General features: G+C 60.0%; 2 protein-coding genes across 2 annotated transcripts in view; both read left to right on the forward strand.

Moving 5' to 3' along the window:
- The window catches only part of CORO7 (coronin 7), a 57,501-nt gene extending 49,870 nt beyond the window's left edge, over window positions 1–7,631 (forward strand). The window contains exons 17-28 of the mRNA XM_078381351.1: window positions 84–192; window positions 398–484; window positions 708–850; window positions 1,135–1,239; window positions 2,037–2,122; window positions 2,679–2,820; window positions 3,313–3,402; window positions 4,118–4,234; window positions 5,123–5,258; window positions 5,719–5,810; window positions 6,054–6,140; window positions 6,922–7,631. Coding sequence (XP_078237477.1) covers window positions 84–192; window positions 398–484; window positions 708–850; window positions 1,135–1,239; window positions 2,037–2,122; window positions 2,679–2,820; window positions 3,313–3,402; window positions 4,118–4,234; window positions 5,123–5,258; window positions 5,719–5,810; window positions 6,054–6,140; window positions 6,922–6,927 — 1,200 coding nt within the window. The 3' untranslated portion in view covers window positions 6,928–7,631. The remainder of the gene's footprint in view (window positions 1–83; window positions 193–397; window positions 485–707; window positions 851–1,134; window positions 1,240–2,036; window positions 2,123–2,678; window positions 2,821–3,312; window positions 3,403–4,117; window positions 4,235–5,122; window positions 5,259–5,718; window positions 5,811–6,053; window positions 6,141–6,921) is intronic.
- A 1,618-nt stretch (window positions 7,632–9,249) lies between these two features.
- On the forward strand, window positions 9,250–11,997 carry PAM16 (presequence translocase associated motor 16). Its single transcript, XM_072982569.2, has 5 exons — window positions 9,250–9,424; window positions 9,955–10,039; window positions 10,330–10,466; window positions 11,075–11,140; window positions 11,814–11,997. Exons 1-5 carry the CDS (start codon window positions 9,335–9,337, stop codon window positions 11,910–11,912), a joined length of 477 nt encoding a protein of 158 aa, XP_072838670.2. The 5' UTR covers window positions 9,250–9,334; the 3' UTR covers window positions 11,913–11,997.
- The last annotated feature ends 697 nt before the right edge of the window (window positions 11,998–12,694 follow it).

Here is a 12,694-nt window from a genome sequence, read left to right on the forward strand (position 1 = left end):
TTCCTTGGGGCGCCTGGTCAACGGGAGGGCAGAGGGAGAAGAAGAAGGCTCCGTGGATCAGGTCCCCTTGACTTGCTCTGCAGCTGTCCAAGCCAGGCCGCCTCCCCGACTCAGACATGCCAACCATCCAGAACGGGGTGCCCGTCTCCGACCTCTGCTGGGACCCCTTCGATCCGCAGCGCCTTGCCATCGGTAGGTGGTCTCCCCTCCCCCTCCCCCACCCCCCCCCCCCGGACAGAGACTCCTGGGTATGAGAGGGGCACGAGGGAGGAGGCCTGTCTCCCAGGTGCCCTGTACAAGCCACAGCCCCCTTCCCCTCGGTTTGCCGCCGTTCAGGCCTCGCGCTCCCCACCCCCAACGTCGGGGGTCCCTTCATTCCTTTGCTTTCTTGGTGTAGCTGGAGAGGATGCCAAAATCCGACTGTGGCGGGTCGAGCCGGGGGGCCTCCAGAAGATGTTGCTGGAACCCGAAATTGTGCTCCAAGGTGAGAAGACACCCCTCCCAGCTCGGATGCTGGGGGTGGGTTGGGGGTGGGACTCCGAGACCCTCTCCTCAGCCCTGGAGCCTGCAGACAGACCTCTGACCTGGGCTCCTGGGCTCTGAAGGCGGAGGTCGTGAGGTCCATTCATCCGCCACCGCCGCCACCACCACGCCGGCACCCAGGACGGCTCCTGGTGATGTCCTGCTTCTCCTTGCCGTCTCCCAAGGTCATACGGAGAGGATCTACTCGGTCAAGTTCCACCCGCTGGCCTCAGACATCCTGGCCTCTTCCTCCTACGACATGAGCCTCCGGGTCTGGGACGTGCGCGCTGGGCGGCAGGAGCTGAAGCTGGACGGGCACCGGGACCAGGTAGGGAGGGAAGCCCGTCATCTCCTGCTTGGCCCAGCTTCGGACCCCTCCCTCTTCTGCCAGAGAAGATGGTGACACCGGTGGGGGGGGGCTTGTCCCTGGCTGGCTGGCTGTGGCCGGTGGCCGAGTGGAACACGATCTTTCCTGCTCCCCAGGGATGCTTTCTGTTCAGAGGTGCCCCCCCCTTTGGACCATGGGGAGGGCCCAGCCCTCTGGGAACAGCCCTCCCCTCAGCAACCCCGGAGGGGCGGGCTTCATTTTCAGACCAGATGGGTGTCTTTCAGATCTTCAGCCTGGCCTGGAGCCCCGACGGACGTCGGCTGGCCTCTGTTTGCAAGGATGGCAAAATACGGGTGTTTGAGCCCCGACAGGCCTCCGAATGCCTGCAGGTGAGGGGGCTGGGTGGCGGCGGCGGCGGTGGCGGTGGCGGTTTCTGATCACCTTTCTGGCAATTAGAATCCATTGGTCTGTATGGGATGTATTTCTGGAACATGTATTTCGGAGAGGGAGGGGGTTTACACCGAGGGAAGAAACAATGAAATTTTGGAGTGAAAATGGATGGAACAAAGTGTAATGCTAGTCCTGGAAGTGATGGGAGCACATGGGTAGTTGTATTTTATTGTATTGTTTTGTTTTGTATTTTATATAGTTTTTTGGTGTGGTACTAGGTTTAATTTGTATTAATTAAAAAAAAAAAAGAATCCATTGGTCTGGATCTCGCCCTCCGGAGCAGCAAGAAGCAGGCTTGCTGCGCCTTCCGTGGGGCAGCCCTTCAAATATGGGAAGACGGCCTTCGTGCCACCTGTCCGTCTTCTCTTCTGAGAATCTTCTCTTCCCATCAACGGCGGGGATGAGGGGACTGGATGTTCATGTTTCCATGGAGGGCAAAACCCCCAAAGGGCCAAGGCCAGCTGGGGGTTGGAGGTGGGAGGGGGTTCCACACTCATCCGTCCACACCCAACAGACATGGCGTCCCGATTTGGGAGGAGCAGGAGGGCATAATATAGGGTCAAGGGACAGGTAGCAGGGGTGGGGGTCAGGGGGAGAGAAGGAGAGGCTCCTCTCTGGCCCGCATTTCTGGCTTGTGGCCCCCAGCCTGAGGGCTCAGAGGGGCTGTGGGGCAGAAGGCCGGAGGGCACCCATGGAAAGCTCTCTGAGGCATCTCCCTTTCTCTCCTCTGGAACAGGAAGGCCCAGGCCCCGAAGGAAGCCGGGGGGCCCGCATCGTCTGGGTGTGTGGAGGCCAATACCTGCTAGTGTCTGGCTTTGACAGGTAAGGCGTCCCTCTTAAACATATGCACACACACACACACACACACACACACACACACATACACACCTCACTGTGCTGCATGCAGGCGACTCGGCCTGCCTGGCCTGTGGCCGTTGTTACCTCTGTGTTTGGTCTCTTTGCTCGTGTTCTGCTGCCCCATAAATAGTCTGGAGGAAGTCCCAGAAATTAAGGTAGAAAGAAGGGCAGCAGTTCAAAAACAAGCGAAACAATAATAAATAAGGGTTACACTGACCTGTAATAAATACCTACGTAAACATCAGATAAGTCTGATAAGAAATTGAACTAGCTTAACCCAACAAGCAAGCTAAAAAGCAGAGACTGCAAAGCTCACATGGAGACACAGGCGACAAAGGCCCTTCTAAGACTGCCGAGTTGTATTACATGCGAGCTGACAGGGACTTCAGCCCACTTTTTTTGGATGTAACAGAGACCAGGGCAAAGACAGCCTCCCCTCTGTGCAAAGTTATAATTCAAAAAAAGGAACTTTTCCCGGCTTCATCCCTTTGCCGGCCATCCTTTCCTTCTCTCTTTGCAGTCAGAGCGAACGCCAGCTTTCCCTGTACCAGGCAAAGTCTGTGACCGATGGGCCTGTGGCAGTCGTCAACCTTGATGTCTCTCCATCCACCTTGATCCCCTTCTATGACCCAGACACGAGCATGGTCTTCCTCTCAGGCAAGGTGAGCCAGTGCACCCTCTGGGCCACCTCCCGAAGGTGGGAAGGGATTTGAGTCACCAGAAATGGCCCGAAGGACCAGGAAGGCTGAGCAGACCCAGATGGAGGGAAGCAGGGAGCCACGGGTGGAGAGATTCAGCCACACGTTCCCCACTTTTCTGAATTGCCAATGCCTGCAGGACTTCTAGGGGGCAGGAAAGAGTTCCATCACTGCTGCAGAGTTGACCCCTTTCCCCCAGGATGTCTAAATGAGGAAGCATGCAAAGTTCACTTGCAGACAGCCTCATCTTTTCCTTCATGGCGTTCCTGGCATTGCCGTCTTCCTACCAGTCCTTGGTTAGCAGGATTTGGCACCACGGTCAAGCCCACCCCTCCCCCAGAGGCCAGGCAGGAGATTTCAGGCAGGGGGGGCCAACAGGCAGCCAGGGCGTGGCTGTTTTTCTAGTGCCCACCCGAGGTGAAGCCCACCACCCTTTTTTCTCTGGCCCCCGTTTAGGGCGACACGAGGCTGTTTATGTACGAGGTGGTCCCGGAGGCGCCCTTCTTCCTGGAGTGCAACAGCTTCTTCTCCAGCGACCCCCACAAGGTGAGGAGGCAGGTGAGATTGGGTGGGGGGGGCAGGACTGAGGGGAACGGTGGCTGGGGGGGGGAGAGAGAAGGAGGCCCGAAGAAAAGGGGGGGGTGAGGTCTGTTCCCCCCCCCAGAAGCCCTCCCCCACCAAAGCCTCAAGACGACTCAGCCCCCATCTCAGGGCTTCCTGGAAGCGCTGGGTCAGAAACAGGATGTGGGTCTTTTTCCATGCCCTCTTGGGAGACAGCCAGTGGTGGGTGGGTGGGTGCCCGTCTTTGCAAGAAAGCAGGGGCAGGAGTGGGGGGGGGCGGATGACTTAGGGGGCTGGCCCCTCTCTGGCTCCCCTGTGAGCTTGCTCAGGGGCCACGGAGCCGTGGCTTCCTCTCCTCTGTTCTTGGCCCTCTCTAGGCCCCCCAGAGCGCAGGGAGGGGCCCCGTTTTCTTAAAGGTCTCTCCCAGGAGTACCACATCCCCCCCCCGTCTGCTGTTCTTAAGTTAGAGGGGGAGGTTTTTAACAGCTGCATTAAAAAAAGTGGGAGAAATAAGTTTTCCAGGCCCTGGACTGTTCTTTCCCCGATGGTTTCCTTTCCTTCGACAAGCTGTGTTTCTCACCCGCCCCCTCGTGGCTTCTCTTGGGCACGGCGGGGGCGATGTAGTGCCGCCGACTGCCAGGCCATGAACCGGGAGGCCTTCACCATCGGGGGGGGGGGCTGCCCCTCTTCATCTCTGCAGGGCTTCCAGTTCCTGCCCAAGACGGAGTGTGATGTGCGAGAGGTGGAGATCGCCCGGGCCCTGCGCCTCCGGCAGAACTCCGTGGAACCCGTGGCTTTCCGCCTGCCCAGGGTCAAGGTAGGTGACCGGCCAGGCCCTCCCGTTCCCCGGCGAGGCTGGGGTGGGCTGAGCTGCAGGGAAAGAGGCTGCGCGGATGGGGGTGTGGGGGGGGGGAACGAGGCTGCAGAAGGCAACCTTTGCCCAAGTGGCGGTGGCCGTTCTTCTCGAAGGGCCACAGAGACGGGTCTTGCGTGGAGAGTGGCCCTGCCACAGATAGGTACCAGCGCCCCCCCTGCCCCACGGCCGCCATGCTGTCCTCTCCCTCCCCACCCACCTTCCTCCCGTTAGGCCAGCCTTTGGGGGGTTAGTCTGCCTGGGGGGGGGGGATTTGGCATCTCAAGTCTCACTGGATCATGTCCACAACCTAGAGACCCTTCAGCCTTCACCCCCATAGTTACATTGCAATGTAGGCCCCAGGGTGGGGTGGGGGGGAAAGAGTGGCTTCCTTCTTAATGGGGGATCCCCCCCCAAGTTTAATTTTCTGCCACCCTCCCCCACCCTCCCACTCCTTTATTCATGGAGCTGTTCCTGCAGGAGACACATCAGAAGTTTTTGTTTAAGATTATATTTTGCACAAGAGAGCTCTTGAGTTCAATTCTGGCCAATATCTCCACTTTTTAAAGAGTGACAGAAAGCAGAGGATGATGGGAGAAAATCTTCTTAGCCAGAGGCCTGGGGGTGGGTGTGGGGGGGCAGGAGATCCTTGTCAATCCATGTAGGTAAGTCCTGAGTTCAGGGACCTCCATCTTTACAAGCCACAAGGGTGCCCGAAAGCGTCACGCGAGCGCAGCCTACAGCCCCGGGTGGTTCCCACAAGCGTGCTGCGCCCCAGTGTCTACGGGACGCCGCGCTGGCCCACGGGTGCCTGAGGGGGGGCCCTTTCTGGCCACCGGTTTCTCTCCACAGAAAGAATTCTTCCAGGACGACCTTTATCCGGACACAGAGGTGTGGTGGGAACCCGCTCTCTCCGCGGCCGCCTGGCTCAAGGGCTCCGATGGGCACCACCGGAAGCTCAGCCTCCGGCCCAAGGACATGACCCCTGGTTGGTGTCTTTTGGGGGGTGGGGGGGCAACACCCACCGGCGGGTGAGGGGGGAGGCTGGGGGAGGAACCTTGGACCCAGGAAGCCTCAGGTCTGTGGGGCAGGGAGCAGGTCGGAGGGGGCCAACTTGCAGAAATGGCCCCGTCCCACGGCCCCTCCAGAGCAGGCCATCCTCTGGGAGGCCCCCCCGAGGCCAAGGCGGAAGAGCAGGCTTGGGGGGGGGGAAGCCTCAGCCCCAGTGGGCGTTGGGATGGTGGGCAGGGTCTGGAGGCCAAGCTGGCGGCCCTGAGCCAGTGGCCTCCAAAACCCACCCCACCCAACCCCAATCCCCCTGCCTGTTGAGGTCAGGTGGGCTCGGGGGGGGGGGCTGAGCTCATTGAAAGAGTCTGGAGGAGCTGAGCGGGGGGGGGGGAATGCCACTGCCACGGCTTCTGCTGCCACCCATTTGGTGTCTCCCACAGTGAGCGAAGCTCCGAAGGAGGCTCCCAGCAGGAAGTATGTCCCTTCCTCCGTCTACCTGGAGGAGAAGTCGGATGAGCAGAAGAAAGAGGAGGTGGGGGGCACGGCAGCTCGGACGGAGTGTGCCTTGGGGGGGGAGGCAGGGGAAGGAGGCGGGGGGGCAGCTGGACGCGCCAGCTTCTTCTTCTCCGATGGGGCAGCACTTCCTGTAGGGTGAGGGGGGGCACCTTGCCCTGCTGCAGAAAGCAGGGAAAGGAGGCCTCGGCCGCCCCCACCCCCATGCATGGCCCTCCCCCCATTCCTCCCCCCCCCCCAGTAACCTCTTGATGTTCTGCAGCTGCTCAATGCCATGGTGGCCAAGCTGGGCAACCGAGACGACCCCCTGCCACAGGACCTCTTCGAAGGCGTGGATGAAGAGGAGTGGGTAAGGGGGGGCCACTCTCTCCGTGGCTCTGCCCACGTGGGCTTCGATGGCGGGAGGGCCGACCAGAAGTGTGGGAAAGCCTTTAGTTCTTGCCGGGCTTCTCCTCCTGGCTGTCCTCCAGGGGCGCCACGGTGGCAGACGGGATTCCCTCTCTGCCCCTCTTACGCCCACCACAAACGTGTTAGGTGGGTCAGGGTGGGAGAGGGTGGCGGGCCCAGAGTCACCCGTGAGATTTTGAACCCAGGACTCTCCAGTCCTCCCCTGGACTGCTCTGCCCTTCTCTTGGCTCTGCTGTGTGGTCCTCGGGCTGGATCCGTCCATGCTGCTCTCGCCCAGCAAGGAGCCCTGGCTGCAGGGGGGCGGCGGCCATGTGGAGGGGGCCCCAATGGGGATACAGACCTTCTTGCTCTTGGGGCGTCTCTTTCCTCACCCCCCACCCCACCAATGTTGCTGAGGGGATCTCCGAGAGGCCTGCGCACCTACCTAGACTGAGCCCTGGTTCTTGCTCTGAGGGCGGTTCTATACAGGTGGGGGGGCAGGGGGACAACTGGTTGAAAGCTGGCCCACAGCAAGAAAACAAAAGCAGAGCTTCCATCATCCTGCCCATGCTTCCCCTGTGGAACTCCCTGCCACTGGATGTTGGGCATGCCCGTGTGATTTCCCTACTTCCCAAAGCAAGGGTTCTCATGAGTGGGCTTGCTGAGCTCCCCCCCCCCCCGATCAAAGACTGGGCTCAGGCGTCTCGGCATCTCAGCCTCTCTCTTTCTCTCCTGCAATGTAGGACTAATCCTGGAAACCGGCGTTGGCGGCTGCCCCGGCCCTGTCTGCTGGGATTGCACCCAGCCCCCCCCCCTCAGCATCTGCAGCCCGGGCAGCCCTCCTTCCTCACAAACTGGAGCAGACCAGAAGAACAGCCGCCTTCTCCTCCTCGGAGAGCCTCCCGAGCATTCCCACGCGGTCGCCGCACCCACTGCCCCTCGGCCTCCTTCTCCAGCAGGGAGACCCCAAAGGCTCCCTCCGCTCTCCCCCTTCGGCAGGAATCCAGGTGCCGGCCACCAGGCGGGCCTCTGCCGTCCGGGCCAGCGCCTCTTTACAGCCAGTGCCAGGAAGCAGTTTTTGCACCCGCTGCAGCCACCTCAGCCCAGGGTGGCCGGCGCCCTCTTGGCTGCGGGGAGGGGAGGCTGCCTCTCCTGACTGGAAGGGATGGCCACGTCCGCTTTATTGCCTTGTCCTCCACGGGCTGCCTTTTTTGGAGAAGGTGGTGGCCGGGTGACATGCAGCCCAGAACGGGGTTCCTGAAAGGCGAGCTTGAGCGAGCGCCCGTGGGTGCTGCCAAAGCCCTTCTGCCCAGGCGGGACCCTTCTTTCTGCTTTGACTTGCTGGTGCTTTGGCTTACTGGGCAGGCCAGTTTTGTATTCTTTTTTAAAAGGCTGTAAAGGGAGTTTTTGTCTTGCCAGCTTCCTGCACAGAATCAAAACTAACTTTCCACAACTGTTTCTGCCTCGCTCTTTATTTGTGATGGGTAACGCAACAGGGCTCTTTCTACTGCCTAGTCTCGTGCATATGTGTGTGTGCGTGCGTGCGTGTGCATGCGTGTGTGTGCATTATTCACCCCCTCCCCCATGGGATCTTCCTGCCCCAGGCCATTCTTTGCTCCCACACCTTGGAGTTGGGTGCTGGGGCCCCAACCCTCCTGCCCTTCTCTCGAAGCCACTCTGTGTCCTGCCTCTCTCCCCCCCCCCCTTTCCTGGAGTGTTGGATGCTTCTCTTCCTCATGGAAGGCTGTGCTGTTTCCACTCCACAGGGCATGGTTGCCAACTCTTTCCTTATAGGACCCGCCTGCCATGTTGACCTGAACAGCTGGTGGGCTGATGGATATTGAGCAAGTGCAGACTCTCCTCATTCCTTCACCCATAAGCCGGAAAAAATGCCACCAACTTTATTTCTGCAATTGGGGCTAGTGGAAGATTGCAGCGATTAAAGACAGCAGCTAGGAGGAGGAGAAACTAAAGGTGGTACCCCTCAGCTTTCTCCATAGCAGCTCAGATCCCATCACTTCACGATTTTCCCTTCCTTTGACAACCAGGAGATAAAGTGCCTCTCTTGGATAATAGTCCTGTTATGGGGCACCTGTGAGGAGCAGGGGATGAGTGCTCTGCAGCAGCAGGAGGGGAAATTTATAATAGTTCAACCCCCAGAATGAACCGCACATTTATGCATTGGTTAGTGAAGTATGCCACCTACTGACTGCAAGTGATATTGCATGCTTCAAACGCATATTTAAATAAAGTATAATAAATGAATTAACGTATTCAAAAACCAGTTAACCCTCAGGCACAAGATTTTCAGAATCCCCTTGGATGTGACTGCAACATTTTCAGTGTCTACATGCCGTGATATTTGATGCACTGTAGGAGTGGGTAAACCCAGTAGGGCCAGAACCATTTTTTAGATTTTAGGGGGAGGGGCTATTGTGGGAGGGTGTGGCCAAAGGGAAAAAAATGCATAGAAGTATGAACATTTCTTCTAAAAGTTGCAACAAATGTTTTTGTTTGCTGAAAAATGGGTTCACATAGGAAACATTGTTTTAAAACTAAAAACAACTGCCGACCCCCTCATGGCCAAGGGAACGTAATTTTTTGAAAAAGCTTATAACTTGGGGAGGTGTGAAGGGGGCCAGGGCAGAGCGGGGGGGGGGAGAGAGAGACGCCTTCTCCCCCCCCCCGTGTCCCTTCGTGGCCCTTTCCTTCCCGATGGGCAACCACCTCCAGCATCCCCCGGGGGCAGCATCCTGGGGGTGGACAGGCTGCGGAGTTGGAGGAGGAGGAGGGGGACAGCCCACCCGCGGCCCCCGCACGACACGCGACCAGACGGACAGACGTGCACACGCGACCGGCGGCAGGGGAGGGCTCCCGGCTGGCCCAACCGCTTCCCTGGGAGGGAGAGAAAGCGCCTCTTTTCCTCCCCCCCCTCCACGCGCGCCCCTCCTTGGGCTGCTCCCCCTCCCGGGGGGGGAGGGAGGGGCAAGAGGGGCGGCTTTCCTTCTTTCGGAGTCGCGGAAACCCAACCGGTGCGGCTTCCCTTCGGCCGTCCGCTCCGCCGCCGCCAGGGGCCGCTGTCGCCTTCTCTCCCGTAGCCTAGAGCGGCGGCGGTTTCCGGCGCCTCCAGGGCCGCTCCATCCGGCGCAGCTCTCTATGGTGCCCTCCTATTACGAAGCGTCCCTCGCGGTCGCTTCTTCCCTTCTTCGGCCGCCGCCGCCGCCGCCGCCGCCGCCGGGAGAGATGGTGAGGCGCCCCGGCCGCCCGCCCGCCCGCCCGCCCGCTTCCTCGTTCCCGGGGCTCCCTCCCTCCCCACCCACCCCCACCCGCCGAGGAGGGGAGGGGACCCAGGCGCCCGAGCCTCTATGAATGAACCCCCCCCCCGGACGCCTGGGTCCCTTCTTCTGGGTGGGAGGGCGGGGGGGCGGATGGGGGAGAAGCGGGACCGCCTTTTGCGGGGGGGGGAGGAGGGGGTTTGGGGGTTCATCCTCTCTCCCAGCTCAGGGCCCCCCAAAGACCCCTTGCCTTCCCAGAGAGTTCGGGCCCTTCTCTCGGGGGGGGGCACAGAAAGGGGGCAGGCAGCTCCCCCCCCCGCCAGCTCGGGCACGGGCCTCTTCCTCCTGGGGGGGGTGCCAGCCGAGCAGCGCCAAGGGGGCAGGTGGGGGGTCCTCCGAGGAGGGAGGAGGAGGAGGTCCTGGGCAGGGCCCCGGGGGGGGGCAGGGCTCTTGCTGGTGGGGGCCCCACGCCTCTCCTCCTCTCCCCCTTTCTCTGACCAGGCCAGGTACTTGGCGCAGATCATCCTGGTGGGCGTCCAGGTGGTGGGCAGAGCCTTTGCCCGGGCGCTGCGACAAGAGTTTGCAGGTGAGTGCCAGGGGAGAGGGGCTCCGGCCCCCGGGACTTGTCGGGCTGGGTCACCTGCCTGACCCACTTCTGCCAAAGGCGCCTAGGAGCACCCGCCCTGCCCTGCCCCCCCCCCCCCGCCTCTGGAGTGGAGAATTGGGCAGGAGGTTCGCCTGCGGTTGAGCTCTCAGGGCGGTGGCTGCCCCCCAAGGATGGCAGGCAGGCAGGCTCCAAGGCTGGGGTACAGCAGTCCAGCTGGTCAGTGCCTGTTCTGCCCCCTGTGAGAGCCGGGGTTCTCCCTGTCTTTGCAGCCAGCCAAGCAGCAGCAAACGCACGGGGGAGCCGAGGGCCACAGTCCGCAGCTGCCTCCAGCCTCTCCGGTGTCAGCCTCCAAGAGGCTCAGCAGATTCTCAATGTCTCCCGGCTGAGCCCAGAGGAAATTCAGAAGGTGAGGCCCGTGGCTTGGGGGCAAGGGTGGTATTGGCAGCGAGACGGGAAGGGACGGAGAAGCTCTTCTCCTGGAGCAGCTTCTCCCACTCACTCATGGACACACCTGGTCTGGTCCTGCCTCAGCCCTCGTTACGGCGATGCCTAGCTCGTCCCTGGACATTTCCAGGAAAGACTCTGGCCTTTGCTGCCACGCATTGATAATGAAATTATGGACCCAACATGTAACTCAGGTGGAAGAAGTTTCTGCTCTTCCTAAAATGGAGGAACACAAAAGTCTGTCCATTCCTATGAGCTGCGGCAGTCGAACCTCTGTCTACAGATATAGCATGTCTGTCAGTAGCAGTTACTGGCGGGGGGGGGGGGAGCGGTAAGAGGCCTCCTTTGCCTTTTTTTTCTGCTCACAAGCAACCCCAATAGGTTTCACTGGCTACGGTGGGAGGTAAACCTGGATCTTCAGATCGTATCCGTCGTTCCTTTTTGCTTGTGCCCATTGTTCCCCCACGCATACACACTTCAAACCTCCAGAAGTCCTGCTATGCTCGGGGTGATTCCAGTTGTTTGGGGAGGCTTTGCTGATTTTTGCTATCGCATGCTTTTTCTTGGCAGAACTACGAGCATTTATTTAAGGTGAATGACAAATCCGTGGGAGGCTCTTTCTACCTGCAGTCCAAGGTCAGTGTGAGGGGATGCCTTGTCTTGGCCGTGTGTGTGTGTGTGGGGGGCTGGGCTGGGCTGGGCTGCAGACTGTCCACATCAGTGGCACACCAGGGCCATGGGCTCTTATGCCAGCCTTTGCCTTTTGATGCCAGGAGTCTCCTTAAGTGGAATGCTCCGATCTTGTCTATCCCTGCCCTCATTTCCTTTGCTAACAAGGAGGCTGACTATCTTAAAGTCATTCCCACCTATTCAAAAGCCAGGTGGTTCTTACGTTTATCCTCTGTGGTGCCCGGAACTTCTGGAAAAGCTGGCTCGTTGACTGGAAAAGCTGGCTCCCCCTGAAGGCCAAAAGGTGGGGGTCCTCCCACTTTTTGGCCTTCAGGATTTGGGGGCCAATTCCTCTGCTCCTTTGGGGTGCTGGGGGTGGGGAGGGAGACCGAGGCAGTGACAGCACAGGCCAGATCCCATTCCTGCTCACCTGCAAGCGCTTCCCATCCAACCAGATTGCACGGAAGACCTTTTCCTGGCACCAAAGGGGGAGGTTGCATCCCCGGCGCCTGTAGAGTCCCGTGGGTCATACTACCCCTTCTGCAGTGGGTGGGCAGCCCCTTGCCTCGGCAGGCACCTTGGCACACATCCTGCCTGACCCATGGAACAGGCCCTCACGTGCCATCCCTCTGCCCCACAGGTTGTCCGAGCCAAGGAGCGTCTGGACGAAGAGCTGGAGATGCAGTCCCAGCAGCAGCAACAGAGAGAACAAGGCTCAGAGCGCAAGCCAAACACGTAGCAGTGGTAGCGGCCGCGGTGGCAGCCTCTCCCCAGCCCCCCCCCAAACGTTAAATTATAGCTGTGCAATAAATGGCCCTTGTCTACCGCCTGCCTGTGACCACTGCGGCCTGTTGGGGGGGGAGGGAGGCAGAGAGTGCCATGGCGGGAGGGGGTGGGCATTCAGTGACAAGCATTTCCCTTCCTTCCTGGAGCGTCCCCTTGTCCAGCCAAGGGGGCTGGCCCTTCGCTCTCAGAGCCTGGAGGAAGGAAAGCCAGCTGGGGCTGAACGTCTCTGCCTCTGGCGGCTTTTCTTCTCCTCCGAGGCCGTTTTAAACAGAGGCCATCCATTCTCCCAGCCTTTCCCAGGTTCCAGAGACAGGGTTGGGGGGCCTGCTGGCCGAGGACCTTGCAAAGCTCCAAAGGTGGAGGGCCTTCCTGATCCCCTTGGCTGTAGCTCCCTGGCAGGGCAGGCACCCCCAACCCCCCCTTCCTCCCCCCAATCCCGGGCTAGGGATCATGCCCTGACAGGTGGGGCCGAAACCCTTTCCCACCTGTCTCCAAGAGAGGGAAAGGTTTGCAAGTCGCTTGTAACTTCCTGTCACTGATGGCCTTTCCTTTTGGAGCTGGTTTGCACGGCCTTCCTGCGAGGAAACGTCATTGGGGTGTGTGTGTGTGAGGAACGCTTCACAAAGATCCATGCATCTGACACACACTCTCCGGCCTGCCTTTGGAGGTGATGCAGATGCCCATAAGAACAGAGCGAGCAAAGCCCCCTGTTCCTTTCCCGAAATTAGGATTGGG

The sequence above is a fragment of the Pogona vitticeps genome, chromosome 13 (assembly GCF_051106095.1).
Source record: "Pogona vitticeps strain Pit_001003342236 chromosome 13, PviZW2.1, whole genome shotgun sequence".
NCBI lineage: Eukaryota > Metazoa > Chordata > Lepidosauria > Squamata > Agamidae > Pogona > Pogona vitticeps.